Below are 20460 nucleotides of genomic sequence, written 5' to 3'. Positions count from 1 at the left end.
GACCATGAAAATCATAATCTGATACACTGCAGATAAATTCACATGGAGCACAAGTCAGTGATGACAAAACAAGTGGAAAAACTCCTTTTCTTCTACTCACATTTAAACACTGGAGAATTTAAACCTGCCAGTTGCAAGGCCAAAAATATTAAAATCTGCTGTGTTTTGCAGGCCCAAAGACCTCAAAAAAGTTACAGAAAGGGGAAAAAATAAAAACCACTTTTTCTCCCATTTCCTAAGGGCAAAACACTGAGCTTTTGCAATGGCAAAGTAACTGTCAAGTGCACTTCCTTGCATTAAGGGAAGCAACGTGAACACAAAGCCATTTGAAAGGTATATGCAAAAATTAGCAAAAGGACTTACCAACACAGTCGCAAGTTGGCAATTCAGACTGTCCTTTTTTTGTAGGTGTATCTATTAAATTTTTTGTAGGGGTGTCAAGAAACTTCATAGGTGATTCAAGAAAACTGCTGAGCGTGTTCTTTGCTGGAGAGGACCCCGAGTCCCCCGTGCTCTGTGGCTGGTCTGTACCAAAGCTCGTTGCCGTTAGAACGGTGACTTCACCTGCGCACTCGATATTCCTGAGAGCTTCTGCGGCCCCTGGCACACAGGCCCCACCGCAGGGAACAGGCCGCAGCTGCAACTTTGCATCTACTTGCTCGACGGCATCCCGCTGAAAACAGGATTTGTCGTCACTCTGCATTTCGTTCGCTCTCAGGTTAGACTGGTTAAGAGCCTGAGGCAAAGGATGTGTCTGACCAACATTCGCTGCTTGCTGTACCTGAGAATTACTTTTTTCTGTAAACATCTGTACATTTTCACTTGGTCTGTTTAGCGAGGATGCTGTTTTCAACTGTGAAACGGCCATAGGATTAGGGGAGGGCAGGTCACTATACTGGTTGCATGTAATAACATCATTTTTCAGTGGATCAATACATAGAGGGTCACCAGAGCCTGCAGCTTTGATCTGCTCATTCAGCACTTCGCAGCCAAACAACCTGTCTTTTGTTTTCTCCTGTGGTACCTCAGGTAAACATCTGTGGAACTTTATCTGAGTTTGTGGAAGAAATAATCTAGTTTTTTCTTGTGATGATAAAGTATTTTGATTCAGTGCTTTCTGTACTTTGGTTCTTGGAGATTTTTTTTCTGATGCAGCTATTCTGGAGTCCTGTGGCATGGCTTGACCAAGCCTGTGCAGTTTTGATGATATCCAAATGTCCCGTAACTCACTATGCTGGCATGGCAACAGCTCGAGCTGGTTTTGATTATTTTGTTGATAGCGTGTTTCTTGAGGCTTCTTTTTGTGTCTTGGTTTCCATGGTACAGCATTTCCTTTTTTATTTGTTGGTTGTTTTTGCTTTAACAGTAAGGAACTATAATTATGCCTAAGAAATACAGTTTCTTTTTTCTGCAACAGGCACTGATCTTGGTTATGTTTTGGCTGCCTCTCATGTGATATTAGATTGAGCAGTGATGCCTTAATGTCATTCTTCTGCTCTGGATTTGTCTGGTTTGATTCAATTAACGCTGCAAGTTGAGTTAGTTGAGTAGCTACATCCTCTTCATCCTGGCTGTGAATTCCTCCTTCTTTAATTAAAGAATTAGTTTTCAAGTTCAAATCATTGCAGGTTGGCTTTTGCTCTAACTGGGCAAGAATTTCCAAGTTGTTACTTGTTTGCTGGACGTTACATGAAGCATTGCAATACCGGGCAAGGGTGACTTGATCATGCATATAATTATTCTTGGTAGTATGACCTGAAAATGGTTTTGCATTCGATGTTACATCAGATAAAGTTTTGGTGTCTTGTGAGGATAAGTGTAATTTATACATCTCACCAGCCAGATTGGCAGGTTTATCATGCAATTCAGAAATCAAACTTTGTCCATTGTACAACACTGCCTTATTAGGGAGCTGCTTCTGCGAGGCAGCACAGTGAGACRAGAGCTGCTGTTCATTCTGCAAGTAAGTGTCTTTGATTTCCTTCAACGTAGGCGAGGTAAAGGAGGATGAAATATCCCTTTTGTAACTCTGGAGCACGCTGGAAGTTGTTTCTTTTGTATATTCAGTACTTTCAGTTTTAGCTGGTGAAGTTGTTTCTAAAGGGGCTTCAGATAATTGTGTTAAAGCTTCAATAGCTACAACCTGCTCTACGGTTAGATTTCTGTTTTTAATCAGGGACAAGAAAGTGGGCTGGAGTGAAGAATTCTCCTGCAGTGTCTCTTGGTCGGGTGTTTTAAGGCCATCCTTCTCTGCAGGGGCTTCCTCTTCAGGCAGCGGAGGACAACACAAACTTCCTTGCAGATCCGAAACAGAACCAGTTTGCAAAACCGACTTATCAGAATCTTGAAGGACCACACAAGTGCAGTTTTTCTGTTTCATGAAAACATTTCCTTGTTTTTCTGCGTGAACACAACTAACACCAGTTGTCAGGGTATTTACAATGTTATTCAGATTAGTAGCCTTCGTCCAATGCGTATGGGAGTTGCTTGTCAAATCTGTTCTTTCCTCTACAGATACTTTTTTCAGGGAAACAACTGATTCTGGTGGTGAATAATGTAGGGTTTTTATGCCATTTCTGATGGTTTGTGCAAATGACTTTTTTGGCTCAGCTAACTGACTGGGAGAGACTGCTCTTTCACTTTCTTCAGTATTTTTCAAGTGTTCATTCCCTGTCACAGTTCCATGGATATCTCCATTGACATGGACACCAAAAGACAGCTTCTCATTATGTGCCCAATTCTCTGCTTCTAAGCCTGTCATTCTTTCTTTCTCCTTAGACTGTACATTTTCAAGGGGTAGTGTTTGGTTTGTTTTCACCCTGTATTTTTCACCATGACCACATATACTGCATTCCATGAGTTCTGGTCTGCGGCCATTTACTGGTTTGTTTTCTAAATTTGCCTATAAAACAATAAAAAAATTGTTGTAACAGCTGCTAAAAAAATAAAAATAAGAAGCATAAGCTTTACAGCAACTAAGCCCTACTTTGACAGATATAAAGAATACCCTAATTAAATGCAGGCACAGATGTTGACAGAAAAAAAAAAAAAGAACAGGAAGTCATAAAAAAAATCTGAAGCCTAAAGACCTGATTCATATTTATAGTCAGTTCTTTTTCACTGTTCTGGAGGGGAGAAAGGTAAAAAAAGAAAGAAAAAAGAAAGTGTGTGCATGTGGCAGTGATGGAAACTTACTCTGAATGTAAAGCTAAAGGATTTCAGCCCTTAGAATCAGATCTAAGGATTCAATTTCACAATGAATTTGCATAAGTGGATGAAAGTCTCCCTTGAGCTCAAAGCAGGACTGAAATCTGAAGGCTTGCATTGCAAAAAGTTTACTAGTAACTCAGTATAAATATACCTATGTGGCTAGACCAATAAAGTGATACAACGCTTCGTTGGTCACTCTAGTAAGAATGGCTGTTTTTCAGCTTAGTTTCAATTCCTTCAACAAAAGGACAACAGAATGTAGGACAACAAGGACAACAAAATCTAAATGGATAGTAAGCCACAATAAGACTGTCCAAATAAAGAGCTATGTTGCTAGAACTCTGTTTTATATATAATGTCTTCGACAATATCAGCAATGAGTTGCTGCGAACAACGAAGACTGTAGCCCCTGTGACAATTTAAACCAGAACAAGGAAAATTTATTTCAGGTTAAGAGTTTGTCTCATTCTCAGGCATTAAGGCAATAGTGCAAGTGCAAGACAAATTTGAAGCAACACCAAACCGTACTCTAGAATTTGCATGCCCATCACCTGCTGCTAACTGCTTGGGATGTGCTGCACGGTAAGGGAGGCCTGAGGTGCCAGCAGCTGCCTGCCGGCTGCTTCGCCTCACCTCGGAGGCGCTCCTAAAGATAATCCTGAAGGAGCGAGAGCAGCAATTCCAAGAAGGGAAGAGGGAGCTGCGACAGCTTCTGAGAGCTTCTGCCAGAAGCCCCTGCACAGCACCAGCAGAGAGCTACAGACACCACTGGGGAGGCTCTTTCACAGAGATGTACAGTCCACCACACTGAACGCCACAGAGCGCCACAAAAAAGTCTTGTGGGTGGCAAATGACAGGGATCTTTAGTAGAAAAGTATAAAATTGATAAATACACACAACAATGTTCCGCTTGTGTATTTAGATGGCAACTTTCACATGTCCGAACAATCTCATTTAACTGAGCTATCATGATTACCAGTACTTTAGTGAACTCTAAACTCTAATACTTAAATATATTCTTCATCTTCCCTGATATTACATAATTCACATGGTCAAAACATGTCAAAAACTAGATAGTACCAGAATATCTTGTCCTGGAAAGAATACTCATATAGGTCTCATTTAAAATAGTATTATGACTATGAAGTAAGGAGCTATGTAATTAACTTTTATATTTATATATATATATACACACACACACACGTATATATTCAGATAAGAACTCAGGAGGAAACAAGAATAAAGACAGAAATCTGATTTTTATTAAGTTAAAATGTATTTCTATTTATATTACATTTTATTTAAAAAAATTGAAATCACAATAGACAGTGCTGGTACCTAAGCTTATTATAATCTCTAAGAATTATTTCAATATTCTGTAGCCCTAAGCTCTACTTAGCAAGCAAAATGATACTGCTTTTTAAATTAGATATAAGCAATACAACTTGTTAATTAAACCATACCTTGGCACAGTAGATCTTAGAAGCACGCAGAAAATAGCACCCAATGTAATAGAAAATATTTAGTTAAAGCAAACACGTTTTAATGGTCATACCAACGAAAAATGCATGGACTTCTCTAAGAAAATAACTAAAAGGTACCAATGTAAAATAAACTCCTGATTAATCACAACCATCAAGATATTACTGCCAGAAACCCCCAGGCAAAATGAAGCTTATGGACCCAACTTCAGATGGAGCCCAGTGTTCACCCTACAACCATTTTCTAATTGATTAAAAAAACAAAACCAGAGAATCTATACTATGCCCCAGATTTTATCAGAGGCTTCATAATCTTTCATGGATCTGCTATGTAAAAAATGTATCCAGCATCTATGCAGCAAAGCCAAACTTGTGGAATTTACATTAAGAAAGATACCTTATATTAATGGTCTTTATTTACATGGATATAATTACATCGATACTGACTAATGGTCTGTGAGCCTGAACTTCTATGGATCCTGGCGATTTTCAATGATCCACAGACCTGCAGCAGACCTGAGCAATTTCTAAGGCTTCCACAAAAGCAATTAAGCAAGTCAACTGTTAGCAGAGGTAAATGCATTACACAGGCACCTGCAGCTGTACCAGAAAATATTTTAAGGGTACATCATTGAACAGTAAAAACCCACAATTCTATACCTACACAAAAGCTGCATTTAAATTAACTAGCTTTTTTTTTTTTCCCTCCAAGTTTAACTTCAGGAAGAACTAGGATATGAAACTTCAGTTTTTTCTTCAACAAAAAGTTTATCTAAGACCCCCTGGGAGTACAGGCAAAAAAAGCAATGCAAATTACCCCAGTTGCTGCAGAGTATTTCATCAAGGAAGGCACTATCTGCTTACTAATAAACAAAGAAGTGGCCATGGATGGATTTAGCCAAGTCCATACACTCATACAAACAGGTATTTGGAACAGATGACCTGGAACAAAATTGTGACCCCTCTGAGGTCATTGAAAAAAAATTAAATAAAAAAATACAGCATTGCCATTTCAACTGTAATGTCTGAGCCCCTGGCACAGCTTTAAAAAGTGACAGCAGGGGCCACTTCTGCAGAAAAAGGAATGAAGAAATACATCCCTTCTAAGGTCAAAGTCTTGAAGCACATCAATCGATCACTCCAGAAGTTGTCTGAACAATGCAAAATTGCTATTGAGAATTATTTAATTAAAGGAGGAAATAGGAGCAAATATATTAAAATAATTTCCCAGCATTTATAAGTTTTCAACATGAAAGAGGAATGGGGGGCAGGGAGGAAGAAGGTTCCTCCTTGATCCTCAGAGATGAGAACGGACTCAGAGTCCGCTGACAGAGCTCAAAGTGCAAGAACGTCAGCACACTTCTCTCAGCTATGCTGTTCCTCAGTGAAATACTTTTACCAGACCAAAAAGCACTGCTGCATTTGAAAATCCTCAGAAATTCCCCAAACTGTTAGAAGCGCACAGGTGTAGTGCTGTGCTCACACAAGAAACCAGTGACTTCAGCAGTAAAGCAGTATTATTTTAAAAATAAAATTATTCCCCATACATCATAATTTCCACTAACATTACTGGAAGCTTCCCACACGCAATGAGGAAAAAAAAGTAGATGAATCATACCACTGGCATTGTTAGATTCATATTTTATTTTTCCATATAAAGAATAAAAATTATCAGAAATACATTTTTTTTAAAATCAAACTCTCTTCCTTTTGAGCACTGTGTTGCTTTTTCTCTTTTGCCACTGACCTGCAATGAATCCTAAAAGACACCTTTYTCCTTCCTTTCTCCACTGAATTTTCGGTGGCCTTCTCTGTTTAACGTGCGAAGTTACTGTTCCCAGCATAAGAAGCAATGCAGACACACTAGCGGGGCAGGGCTCCTTTGATTCTTCCCCCCAGTCGAAGCCTGACACACCAAAAGTAATAGCTCAGCAAAATCTTTCTGCAGCCCAACAACCTAGCAGCGATCTATCTTCGAGTCCTAAATCAAAGCACCTGAAACAACAGTCAAGGACCCCACACCTCCACACAGCAGGCTCAGAATTCGTGGAAGCTGGGCACAGAAGACTGATCAGATTGATTTCTAAAGCTTTTACACAAGTGTAATCAAAAGCTAAAGAACAAAGTGGATCAATAAAAGTAATTTCCTCTCCTCCTCGTTCATGGGAGCACTCCTCTGTCGGGAGATGTAAAACACCAGCAAATCATGCTCAAGCTTAGACCCTGCATGGACAGGGACCATGAGAGTAGAGCCTGCTGTAGCCATTGCTAAAGTACTTAAACTTGAATCCAACATCACAGCTGATATCAGAGCAAATCATTCTGAAAAGGACCAGACTTTAATATTAACACAAGATGCTTACCCACCTCTGAAGTAATGCAAAATTTTCACCAATTCAATCAAAATACAATGATTAAACTACCCTAAAGACACGTCCATATTTCCTGCACAACAGAGAGGAGACCACGGGTTTATGATTCATGTTTCAAGTCTCTACAGGTGGTACCAAGGCTCACTGTACCAAAGGATACAGCCAGAAACAACTGCTCCTCTGAAGCAGAAATAACAGATAATGCCCAGAATCAGCCACTGATGAAACGGCTCAAAGGAGAAGAGCAAATCGTGACAAGTTACCTACTGATCAACAGCAAGTCTCCCTGACTAGCCCTCCATGCAGGATTCTGCTCATACACCCATGAGGATACAGTTCACAACGGATCGAGGAATACTTGCACCTGCCACCTTGTGCCAGTTGATAACGGGGACGGCCTGGAAGGCAGCCCTTTGCAGGGTCACAGCACTCCTCAGCGTAAGAGGAAGAGCGAGCGAGGAGCGCCTGCGCTCTGCCCCTCCTATCCACCGCAGCCTGGATGCCGACGCAGTGCTTGCAGCCACGTAGCTAGCCCAGCATGCTCGTTCAGGTTGGCACGGAGCTGGTAGCACCTCAGAGCTCAGCTCTATTTACCACATTTACTCAAATGCGGTAAGAGAAACGTTCTTTCAGAAAAGCTGCTTGGGGAAAAAAGAAAAGTAAGAACTTCCTCTAATATTTGAACGTGGTGTTTCAACCATGGTCCAACTGAGATGCCACTGCCTCACCAAAAGATAAAACACCAGTCAACCGTCAGCAGCAATTTATTCCTGTTCTCTGGTGCCTGCTCCCCAGGACGTCCAGACACTCAGAAGAAACCAGGACCTGCACTGTCCAATGGAGATGCAAGTACTGGACCAACATATATGGACATGGATAGGGAGATAAGACATGGATAGGATAGGGGACATGATTAGGGAGCTGGAGAGTACAGGCTTGGGGAAACAGTCACACATGCTGAGCAAAGACAGAGCTACCTGGAAAGCTGTGGGCCGTTTACAGGAGAGAAAAATACGGGACAAGATGCTGGGGAAGGCATAGGGCAACCTTCTAAGAGTGGCCAAGCTTTTAGCTTTCCAAAAAAGTTACACATACAAGAATATATTTAGTGATAATCTTCTATTTAGGATCACGCTGCTCTGAGTAAAAATAAATAAATACTCACCCGTAATAACAAAGACTATAGCAATGTGCTGCAGGTTGCCACCCAAGGCTGTGGGCCATGCAGGATTTCTGAGCAGACAACCAGTATAGAGAGAAGGAAAGTGAGTAGAGACCAAGCTACTACCTAACGCTCATTCCCATGAACATCACCAAAAGCTTAAAACATCACCAAAAGCTTAAAGCAGTTATTACTCTACCCTACATAATGACAACAAACATGAAAGAGTATGCATCTTTCAGTATACTGCTTCACGTAAAGCACATTCTCCATAGGCCTTTTTGCAAAGAGACTGAATTGGTAACATAATTACTAATATAACAAAGTCTGCATGTGCAGAGGTTTTGTTCCCCAAGAGAACCACGTTCACAATCACACGGAGGAAGAACTCAGAAGAGCTAATAATTCAGTATTTTAGAAACTGTTACAATCAAAGCAAATATGGAAAAATGATGTAGAAAAGTTTTAGCAGGAGGTCTGGCGTATATGGAAATTCAGGGGAATGAGAAGACGAAGAAAGTGATCAGACACTCAGGAGAGTGGGAATGCCTGTGCTTTTCCGGAGGCATCCCTCATTTGCCACTTCCCCAGCCCAGAGTATCAGATCCACCCAAAGCCACGAACTCGAGTATCTCAGAAGGTAACACTTCACACTGGATCTTAGAACAGTTGAAAAGTTTGCTCTAGTTGGTGGTATTTTTCTTCCTTATCCTTAGTCCCAACAACAAAGATCACTCTCTCAACTACAGCTGACACTTCAAGCAAATAGGAGACCTGAAAAACACCATCCTGCACCTGTCTTCTGCCTCCCCCACAAAGCCAAAGCCAAAAAAGCAGAGCAGGGGGCAAACAGGAGGTACATGTAGGTAAGAATGAGCCGGGCCTAGTTTATCATTATTTATTCTAACCAATATAAATGATGAAATCTCCCTTAGAAGATCTGGCAAAGTATTTTCTAGACTTTATCTTACGCCACTTATTGCAACCCCAATTATTCCTCCCTGCACACTTTGCCAGGCAACAGCCCTCAGCAGCTCCTCCCTTCCTGTAGGACCCAAATGCCTCTCATAACTCCTGAGTCCTCTCTGCATAAACTGACATAATCCAGTGATCTAGACCACATTTACAGAAAATGTTCAGGGTTGCACACAAGAATGATGTTGCAAAGCAGTGCAGCATGCCTCAAACTGATCCACGATTCAAATGAGGCATGGAAAGAGTTTATTTAGTCAGCCAACCAAGAAAAATAACATACAAAAACATCTTAGCTCACAGGTAATCAGTTTGTACATAGGATTTGCCAAGAGCAGATCTCCTGGGAGGAGCATCTAACTCTATTGCGTTATACACCCCAACATTACTGATGTATCACATCTATCCCTTGAAACACACAAGGAAAATCAGATTTGTTCCCCCCCTCACTCCATGCACCTGTACGCATCATCAGCGATTTACATTGTCAAAATCCATCAATTGAAAAAAATATCAGAATATTATTTCTTCTCTTCCCTTCTAGTTCAAACTCTGAAGTAAAATATTGCAATAGTATTTCAGATCTAGTACCCTTCCCCTTTTAAGTGTTGCTGTAGCGCAAGTGGAAACCAGTAGAAAAAATGCCCAAAGCACTCCAAATGATGCAAGCACCAGAAAAATCCCCGATGCTAGTTTCACCTGTTCAGCAGATATCCCTTTATATGGGGCTGCATTAGAAAAAATCTTTTCCAAATTGTAGGAATTCCACTCCAATTGGGAACTTGCTTGAGAGTTAATGCCAATGATCATTCACTTTTCATCTTTTCTCTTACTTGATTTTTTTGGTTTTGTTTTGAACTACTCATCTTCCACAGCAGGTGCAAAGAGTGAACTGGAGAAAAAGAGGAATGGAAGAACCCAAAAATGTGCAGGTTAGGAAAGAACATTGGACTCTGAACTGGAGACTCCCAGGAAGACCACCAGAGTAAAGTAAATAGTTTAGCTTTGTTCTCCTATAGTGTCTGCATTCCTCAAACTCAAGAAAATGACTTTGAAAAATAGTAAATAAACTCAGTCGCTTTTCAAAAAAGAAACAATTTTCTGATTTACAAGYAAAACTTTTTTTCCCCCTATTTTGTGAATAATCAAAATGTGAAAACAGTGCCTATATTAACTTCTTCATTTTAAAGCTTCCACTTTAAAGACCCTTTGTCTCCTTATTTTAAGCCAAAAAGTATCCGGGAATAAGTGGAATAGCAATAGTTATAGCAGAATAGAAATTTTAAGATGTGGCCAATGTGAATTCCAAGTCTGAATTCAAGAAAGGTTGGAATGGAAACATCACTCCTAATAACTTAATATGAATATCTTAAAGATTATTATGCATCTTTCTCCTTGTTTCTTCCTCTTCCTTCTGCATGGCCAATTATGTTCTTCATTAACTACAGGTATGATCTACCATCAAATCTCTTTGCTCACAATTTCTGAGGTCAGTTGATCTTACATTTGCCTTCATAATATTGTGCAGATTAACACCACCACACTTCTGCCAAATCTCTGATAGTTCTGCAGGTTTTGACTCTCTAAACTCCAAATTTGTCCTCAATAGAGTGGACTCATCCCATTGTCATTTGGATGGGGGACACACAGTCAATTCCCAGGAATCTTGATTAGCTTCCTGCCCACTGCAGAATTCAGCATACACCCCCCACATACAAGCTCTCTCTCCTTCTCATTTCAGTTTCATCTCCATTTTATCTATGTTTGTATCCTCTTGGCTACGCTCTTCAAACACTAGGCAGCTCTCCCACCACAGAGGTTCCTCATCTTGTCTTTCTACGCAGAGTTAGTATATTATGGCCTTAAAGTCTTTAAGTCTTTATTCTCTTCATTTTCCCTCCCACACCATTAACACAATCCTCCCACCTATGTTGTATAATAACTTCAGTAAGACCACCTTGTAAGTACAAGTAAGAGCTATAGTATGAGACCCTAAAGGATGGCACTTATTAGCAGTATTGAAGGTACAGGGCACTAATCAAGGCTCTACATGCTTCAAATGGTGACCCCCTGAGAAGTGTATTTATTAGATTACCACTTGGAAATACGCTTTCTGAGCCACAAACTCAAATTATTGTTTCAGTCAACCCTGAGCTCCAGGCTGTGGAAGCTCCAGACAAAAGCAAGATAAGGAATGCACAGTGAATGCACCATTCTCCTCTACAGGCACCCAAAACTGGATGTGTTACAGAAGAAAAAAAGCCATTACATTATTTTTTTCCTGCAACAGAAGCCAGCACAAACTAGTATCTTGCCTGGCTTTTACTGTTGTTTTGAATTACTCAATCATTTGTCTTCGACACTGAAATGGAGGACTCAAAGAGATACTGGCAGCTCTGGAAAATATAGCACTCACCCCAAAAAAGAAAAATGGTAGATCAGCAGCAACATGTATTCCATAACATAAACTTCCCCTAAAGTGCTTTAACTCAAATTTAGAGATGAAAGAAATTTAGGCTTTGAATTTATACATCCTAATGTCTCCTGTGGTCTACTCACTTATTCAACCATTGCCATAGCATTAGAAAGTATTGCCTGGCCTGTAATTGTAAATGGAGAATCATCACAGAGTGTTCATAATGAGGTCCTCAGGGAACATACCGCAGCTATGTATTATATAACATTTTTAGCAATGACCTGGAAGAAAAGGTGAAATTATTCCTGATAAAAATATAGCAAGTTATCAAAAGAACAGACACAGTGTTTCCTGAATTGACTGGGAAGGGAGCTGCAAGCAAACATTTCAGTATAGCTGAAGTTACTTATCTAGCAACAGACTTCAGATTGTATTTACAAAATATTGCTTTCTACGAGAAAGCAATGACCTTAAGAAAGAGATCAACATGGTCAATAACCAAATACATAGTAATTGTAGAAACTCCTATTGAAATTTTATGGCCAAAAGGGTTAGTGAGATTTCTGATGCATAAATCACAAAATATAATTAGGAAAAGACAGGTTATTTTATATCCTGTATTTGGCACTCTGGCATCTGCTAATGCAATAGCATGTCCAGTTCTGGCATACACAATTCAAGCAAAAYGTTGACACACTGGAGAGAGCTTGGGGGACCACAAGAATGACAAAGAATTGAAATATCTTGAAGTGAAAGCCCCAGGGAGTTCACTCTACCATTTACCAAAGAAAAAGAAATTTGAAAGGCCACAAACTATGTCTACGTGGAACAGAAAACTGATAACAGAAGGCTCCTTGTTCTAGCAGCCAGAAGTATAACAAGACTCAATGACTTTAACTTAAGGCCAGAGAAATCTGGACTGGAACTATGGGAGGGGGAGAGGGAGCTTCGGAAGTATCTTATTAGAGATTTTGATGTCCTTTTCATCCACGGGCATTTTCAAATCCAAGTTTTTGGAGGTATTTTTAAAACATGATGCTTCAGTACAAAAATAAATTAATTCAGTCTTACAGCCTCCCCACACCAGCACGGATGATCTCAACCATCTTGCCTGCCTTTATGGCATGCGAACCAAACTGACACAAGTTAATAATTTTCCCTCAGTTTCAGTTCAGTAAAGATCTGAACTGCTGCCTAAGATAACACCATATTCCAGTTCCTACAGTCTAACCAGGAAGATATTCAGGTCTTTAATTTAGGATCTATTTCAAGTTCCTAAATTCTGTTGTATAAGCAATTATATTATTTAAGAGTTGCTACATGCTGGTAGCAGCTCTCAGTCCAAATCTGCTACAGACACAAAACAGCAGTTAATCAGCCCTCACACACACATACCCTTTTCTATTACTTCTAAAAAGAAATCAGCAGAGGTCCCAAAATACACAATGTAGCAAGTCATGCTCAAGTCTTTTCCAAAAGTAAACATCTATTTTATGGGTATATTCCTGCCTGGTTTTAAAGGTGATGAGAGGCAACAAAACAAAAAGGAACAACTCAAACACTTCAGCAATGAGAAAGGCAGYGACAGGTAAGTCAGAAAACCAGCTAAAGGTAACTCAGTTACAAGAAATAAAAACAGTCATGGGGCAAGCAAGGTGTGCTGATCACTCAGGCCACCTAGCTACAAGGCTGCAGCACTATTCAGGATTTCACATCTATGTTTTGTCTATTCCCATGAGGAAAAAGCCTAAAAAATGGAAAATGCTGTTTCTCCTCTATGTCTGTATCAGCTAGCACACTTTCGCTTTTAAATAAAGCTCAAAATGGAATTTATACTGTATGTAACTTCTATTTTTTCTTTAGAGGAACACTGACTTTCACTCAGGTACTGGAACAACAATGTTGTTCTGGAGCAGCATGGCAACAGCAGCAACATTTGGGTTGCAAAATTCAGGCAACGATCATCTGTTACAAAAGTAAATGCTACACATTTTCAAATACATGGAAACTTTCTCTCTTATTCACAAGTTCAGTAAAACTTTTACTTTACAAAAATGAATTTTAGAGCCAAATTTTACAACAGAGCACCAATTAACTTGTAACACAATAAGGACAACACCAAAAAAGATCAATTAAGAAGGAATTCACAATTAAGGGTGTGACACAAACTACGGAATTTTAAGTCGGCCTTGAAAATTCTTAATAATCATTTTTTCCAGAATGCTTAATATTAATGCTGTTAGGAAAACAAGAGCAGACACATGTATTCTATATACCAGATGTACATAAGTTAAGGAAAAGTGATTCCAGTTAGTCCCTAGTAATTCTCTGCTCCTTCTTTCCTGATATTGTTTAAAATTCAGAAATTTGATATTTAAAAAGGGAACACCTTTCTAAGAATGCATGGATTCTTTTTACTTCCCAAATAAAATCCTACAGTTAAATTAATTTTAGGAGGAATGAAATCCTTTGGTCTCTACACAGATGAGGCTCTTACTAGAGTCAGTGGGAAATCACCTATAGTAGTAACTGAAAGATGAATATTTTCCTATTCATTAACACCATGTATAAAATCTCAGTGTAACACCAGAGAAAAAAAAAACAAAGCAACTAAGATCTAGTCCCATTCAAGTAACCTGGGGGCTTCTCACCAGATTTTTCAGTCACTGAAGGCAATAAACAAACTTGCTTAGCAATATGGTATAGGAGTCTAAACAATTTGTTAGCGCCCATTTTCAAAGTATTTTCTAGATACTGTTATAATTTATCAATGTATGGACACCATAAACAGCAAAGATTGACAACTGATTTCCGGAATTTGCAAAGCTGTCTCAAATATTTCAACACCCATGTTATATACAGCAAGTACAAATATGCAGTAAAAGCAAATCATGCAGTAATGAATACAAATGGCATCGACAAAACAGCATATCTGGAATAAGAAATCAGTGTTTATTTTGTAATGCTGCAACTTCACTAAGAACATCTAAACAACATATAAATATACTTACTACCCATGCATCTGACCTGCATCCATACACGGACACGTTTTCCTTCCTTCCCACAAACTATCTTACTTTTATTTAGTATTTCAAGACAGTTTTGATCACAAACACATTTTCTACTTTTCTAATAAGCTCTTCTATTACAGGGTTTCCATTACAGTGCAAGCTCCAGCACTGCACTAAAACACACAGTGGTGGGCAGAATTTGCAAAAGCCTAGTGATTCAAAGCACATGCAAAACCCAAAACCCCACCAAAATTACTAGTTCAGCCTGGCCTTATTCCACACCTCCCAGCCTCATTGTACCTCTGCCTGCGAGGTCCCCCAAGCAAGAACAAGAGTGGCACTACTCTCACAACTTTTCTGCTATGCAATAAATGAGTTAGAACAGAAAACCCTACTTCTCCCTGTCCTCCACTCCACTGACAGAATCCCTTTCTTCCCCCAGCATTTTTTTGGTTGGACTGAAGGGGGAAAAAGAGAATAGCATGACGGTCCTATTCAGCAAGTAGCATGGCAGCCCCAAGAAGGAGGTGGACGAGGCAGAGCGCAGCGCTGAAGGGAGCTCTGCAGAAACAGGGGGAACAAGGGAAGAGCAGCATCTCTGCATCCTACCCATCTGCACTGCAGGGAGCACCACAGGGTAAAGTCTACAGGGCCTCAGCTCCCCCCGAAACTAGCTCAAAGTAGCAGCTTGGACAGAATTATTCACGGGCCCCCCAACACTCCACCACTCCCACACCCAAACGATCTAGCAGTATCACAACTCTTATTCGGAACAATTTTTTGATTCGTGAACACATTTCAAAATTAAGGATGATAAAATTACTGGAGTAGGATTAATAAATTGCAGGCCTTTATAAAGGCCTTCTTTGTTTGGACTTCATTCGAAAATACCTACATACATAATAAGTCTTAACAGTCCCATACAAATGAAATATAGTAGCTCATGTGAAGTGCTGGAAAGACCGCACAAGGAAGCATGGTTCTAAATTACAACCAGAATCATGCCTGCTCATTTCAACTGAGCTGCACGGGCCTATCAAGAGGGGGGAAAAAGAAAAAAGAAAAAAGAAGAAAAAAAAACAACCATTTAGCCACACAATCAGCTTCAAAATAGGACAAAATTAAAGGAACATTTCTTTTGAAAAACGTTACCTAGCTTTTAACTAAGTTACCTAAGTAACTCCTTATTTATTTTTAAAAATAAAGTTGACTTATTTGTGTGGGTCACTCACATATCAAAAGCGAACTTTTCCCTATCAAAAAAAAAAAAAAAAGGAAAAAGGCACAAAAGAAACAGGCAGACATTTTCAATCAGTACTCAAATCAATTTTAATTGATTTTTTTTAAATAGATAGATTTCAAGGTGATAATATCCCTTTAAGAAACACAAAATGCAAGATAGGTATGCTCTGGACAACATCCTTTCCAATTCATATTACACCATTCTGTCTTCTTCATCTGTAAAATTCCACTGTAGTGCGATTCCATCCATTGACTTGTTGATATCTCATTTTAAAAGGGGGGGCGGAAAAAAAAAAAAAGAGTAATAAAAATGAATTACTTCCAGCTAAGTATTCTGGCAAACATTTTGCACTAAAAATATACACCATATATCTTAAATTAGAATAAATGTTCAAAATCAGTTCAATCCATGCTCACTAGAAGCAGGATCATGGACATTAGCAGTTGCTTTTCTTCATTTTTGCTAGCACATATATGAGCTTTAAAAAGTGGGTTTTAAATTTCTTTAAGCAGCACAACTAAAACCTCAAAGTAAAAGAGCTAACAGCAGGTCTGCTGTACTGACTTCATATTTGAAAACTGTTTTTGATGAGAAATACTACATTTTGTATGCATAGAGGAGAAGAATTAAGAAAGTACTCAAGTACATATTCATAACTTCCATAGAAATATGACTTTTACTAGTTATTAATATGATGTATTTGTTTACAAACACACCAAAAGTTCTAGATATCAAGTCATCTTTGGCTTCTGGCTTGGCTTAAACTGAACTGATTTTACACAGTTTAGCAGGCAATGTTTGCACTTTCTTGACACCCACGATTACCATTATGGTGCTTATGCATAAATGCACAAACAAAATCAGTCAAAGAACAGAGAATGTGCATGCGGTTATAATACTCACTTAGCACTGCATATATTATTGTGGATCTCTCACAATCTCTTCCTTTTTTTTAAATCTCCATCAACGCAGCAAACATCTGCAGCCATTCAAACGGTAGCCTTGGCTCCGCAGAACCTAGTAGAAAGACCATGGACTGTACTTCTTCATCAGCTGTATCTTGATCTGTGGGAGGTTTCCTTACTGGTTCCACTGCTAGCTATACTTGATAACTGTCGATTTCCCTGACAATATGTTGCCATGTTCAACTGTCTTGTTCTTCTGAGCTCTGTGTTATAAACTTGCGTGCGATTGCAAACATTTCCTCACTGTTAAGGAGAGGTGCACTGCACTGCCCAAACTGAGTGAGAGAAACTGCTAAGTGGCTAAAAGGAAGATGGTATTACTATGTAAGTGAAGAGACCGTATATGCCTTTTGAAATGCAGGCAAATGAATTTTAAGTACCAATCCCTTCAAACAGATTTTCCACTATCAGGAGTAAAGCACAAGAGGGGTCTGCTTAACTGAGGAAGGCATACAAGGTTAGCAAGATAAACTATAAGTATTCTTTCTTTAGTATCCATTTCTATGAACTCGCACCGATTCTTTCTTCAATGAGCATCTGCTTGCTACAAATGATGAGTGTTTCAGATGTTCATTCAAAATAAACATGGAGAACCTAATAGGGTATTTATGGCACAGAACAATTTCCTAAACAGCTCCCCTTACAATAACCAGCAAGGAGGAGTAAAACAAAAACATGGAAAATGATAAATAATAAACAAAATTTACACAGTAACAGTATGTATCACATTTAGTCTTAACATTTATACCTGTCCAACCCATTTTCAACAGTAAAGCATTGCTTATTTTCACTCTGTACAGAAGATTTTGTAAACATGCTGGTCCTAAAAAGCATAACCTGAAAGATATCCTAGCTATCCACGTAAATGATTACACATCTATAAAAACCTAGGACAATTAGAGAAATGCTAACTACATTTATTATTAGAGTACTACAAATCCTCCTTTAAGAAAGTTTACAATCATATTGGAGGCGAAATGCAACGCAAAAAAGCCATTAAATGGAAATATTCTGTTTTTTTTTTTTCCAGCACGTCACTGGTCGGATTAATTCAACCACTACTGATCATTAAATCAGAGGTTGGAGTTGTAATTCAACGGGTATTATTACAGTACTAGTTTACATACCAATCCCACCCATAAAAGAAGGCAGGTTAGAAAGAAATACACCAGRCTGTCATATTTCTGAAATGCCCTTGTGAAGAAGTGTGTAAATTATGTAGCTTCTTATAAGTTTACTGCAGCTGACAGAGAGATGTAACCTAATTTAGGATGACCAAGCTTCCCTCAAAACAACAACGCAAAATCCCAACATCTCCAACCTACTTGATCCATGAAATTCCTTCAGGAATACGACACCTTTCTTGGTGTATGCAGGTGAAGAACTCTTACCAAATACAATTCAGCACCACAAAACAAAAACAAAATACTAGAAGACACAAACTACAGTATCTAAAACCAAAGTGGAAACATTGTACAATCAACTCATCAAAGGAAAAGTCAAAACAAAAACAAACAAAAGTCCAATGACTAACATACGATACTATGCATACACACAAAAACAGACAAGCCTTTCCATCTAAGAGCCAAGAAAAAAACTGTTCAAGAAGCTTTTGGGAAAGGAGAGAAACGACAGCATCATATTACATAGCAACCTGCCCTGCCATCAAATCAGAAACAGTGGTAAAATGAACTCAAGAGAAAAATCTGGAGACACTATGAACCCCTACTATAACATATCTGCTTATGACCAATAAACAAACAAATAAATAAAATCACACTTCAACAGAACAGGTGTCATACTGATTACACATTACAAAACTGAATGACTCATTTACAAAGAGACCTTATTTTGCACACTAGTATCTACTTAACTGCACAAAATATATGAACAAATGCTAAAGCTTTAACTACACCTGTGCTGTGCTACAAAAGCAGCAGTAATTAAAATAAATAATTAAAAGCATATCCATAACAATGAAACGTGCTAATTTTTTAATGAATGAATTTATTTGATGAAAGAAAGACAGTGCACTTGCTAGTGTTGTATTACCACAATTACTGTTAACACACAAAGAGGTGGTTTGCACAACTACTCCCACATTAAAAGACAGACAGAGACACTCCTGAGACTGGATATACTTGCAAATCAAATACACTTACTTGTTCCTTCTTTAATCTTAACATTTCACCTCATTTTGCCTTACTGAACAAGTTATAAATCCTTTAAGCAAGTTTTGTAATGTACAATAGTGAAAACAAACTGTTAAGAACTGGGTTGTTTTTGAAGGAAATTACACTACAGACATTCATTTAGCAAATCTACCATGTCCAATAACTTCTTAAATTTTAATGTACCAAAACAATGCTAAAATATCTGAAACCATTTAGCTGCACTAGATATAAAAATAATAGCTCTGTAAAATAAGAGTTTAAACATAACATTTTTCTCATTTTCTTTAGCTTCATCTTATAGTAAGTTTGCACCATCCACCCTGCAACATCTTAGTTTTGAAAGAAATCATGACTTATTTCTATTCAAAATATCCTAATGATGAACTCAAAATGCAATATCCATGTACTACCTGTTATAAGCCATAAATGTAATAATACTTATTTTGTTATAAAAAACAAAGTGTTTTAATTTGAAACACTGATCTTTTGTTATCATGGTATCATGAAAGATAGCCATCTTAAAAATCTCAAAGAAAGGTATTGCCGTGTGAAACTGCAGACTGTTGTAAGTTTCTGAAATTTTCAGTTTCACTTGAGGAGTTGCAAAGCTTAAAGAAAAAAGCAAATTGCAACTACAGTAATTTAGGCAGGAAATTTCCAATTTTATTAACTTGGTTTATGTTATAACATTGACATCTTGCACTTAATTTCAGATGCCATAAAATCTGTATACTGAAAAAAACAAAATTCAACTATTACCTTTGGAAGGAATAAACTAGAAATACAAGAAGCTAAAGTGAATCTTCAATACAATGGAAGGCAAACTTTTGAGTCTGCAGACTCGTGCAGAAAGATTTAAATATGTACACAACATGCTGGAGAGAGAGAGGAAAAAAAGAAAATGTTCTGTGCTTTTAAAATTAGCTAATCTCCTGAATAGCTGGAAAACACTGCTTCCCAGAGGTTAACCCTTTGATTTCCTATTCTATAGGACAAGAAAATGCTGCTTAAAATGGCAGGGGATAAATATCAAAGCAATTATTGGTTACCTTTAAAACTCTTTGCTTCCTCCTCTGAGGTCTTTTGTTTTCAGTTAGAACCTAAAAAAACATCAAATTGCAGAATAAGTTGTGGTCACAAAGGCAGGCACCTCCAATTTTATTATTAAACTGCAACATTTTTAAATACCCAGAATGCTTTACGTGCAGCACTTTAGCGGGCTGGCGGGGCCCTAGGCGGCCCCCCCGCTGCCGCCCCGACACGCAGCGACGCCGCCGAGGGCCGAGGGGAGAGGCCCGGCCGCCCCCCTGGAGACGGCCTCGCTGGTGCCCCGCATTCCTCACAGCGGCGCCCACGAGGCGGCCATCTTGCTTCCTGCCGCAGCGGCGCCCTCCGCGCCGTCGCCCTCCTCCAGGCGGCGTCGCGGGCGCGCGCCTCGTGCGGCTCCGCGGCGG

The 20460-nt window shown here is 38.9% G+C and overlaps 1 protein-coding gene across 5 annotated transcripts in view; it reads right to left on the bottom strand.

Annotated features, from left to right (window-relative positions):
- TET1 (tet methylcytosine dioxygenase 1) overlaps positions 1 to 20460 on the bottom strand; it is a 93471-nt gene that overhangs the window by 44995 nt on the left and 28016 nt on the right. For all 5 annotated transcript variants that reach the window (XM_026059927.1, XM_026059928.1, XM_026059931.1 and 2 more), the window contains 2 exons: positions 20056 to 20106; positions 364 to 2902 (listed from right to left, as the gene is read on the bottom strand). In XM_026059927.1, coding sequence (XP_025915712.1) covers positions 364 to 2902; positions 20056 to 20106 — 2590 coding nt within the window. The remainder of the gene's footprint in view (positions 1 to 363; positions 2903 to 20055; positions 20107 to 20460) is intronic.

The sequence above is a fragment of the Apteryx rowi genome, unplaced genomic scaffold, assembly GCF_003343035.1.
Source record: "Apteryx rowi isolate R43461 unplaced genomic scaffold, aptRow1 scaffold_162, whole genome shotgun sequence".
In the NCBI taxonomy this organism is placed as follows: Eukaryota; Metazoa; Chordata; class Aves; order Apterygiformes; family Apterygidae; genus Apteryx; species Apteryx rowi.
The sequence above is the reverse complement of the archived record's forward strand: the minus strand, read 5'-3'. Positions and strand labels throughout refer to the sequence as shown.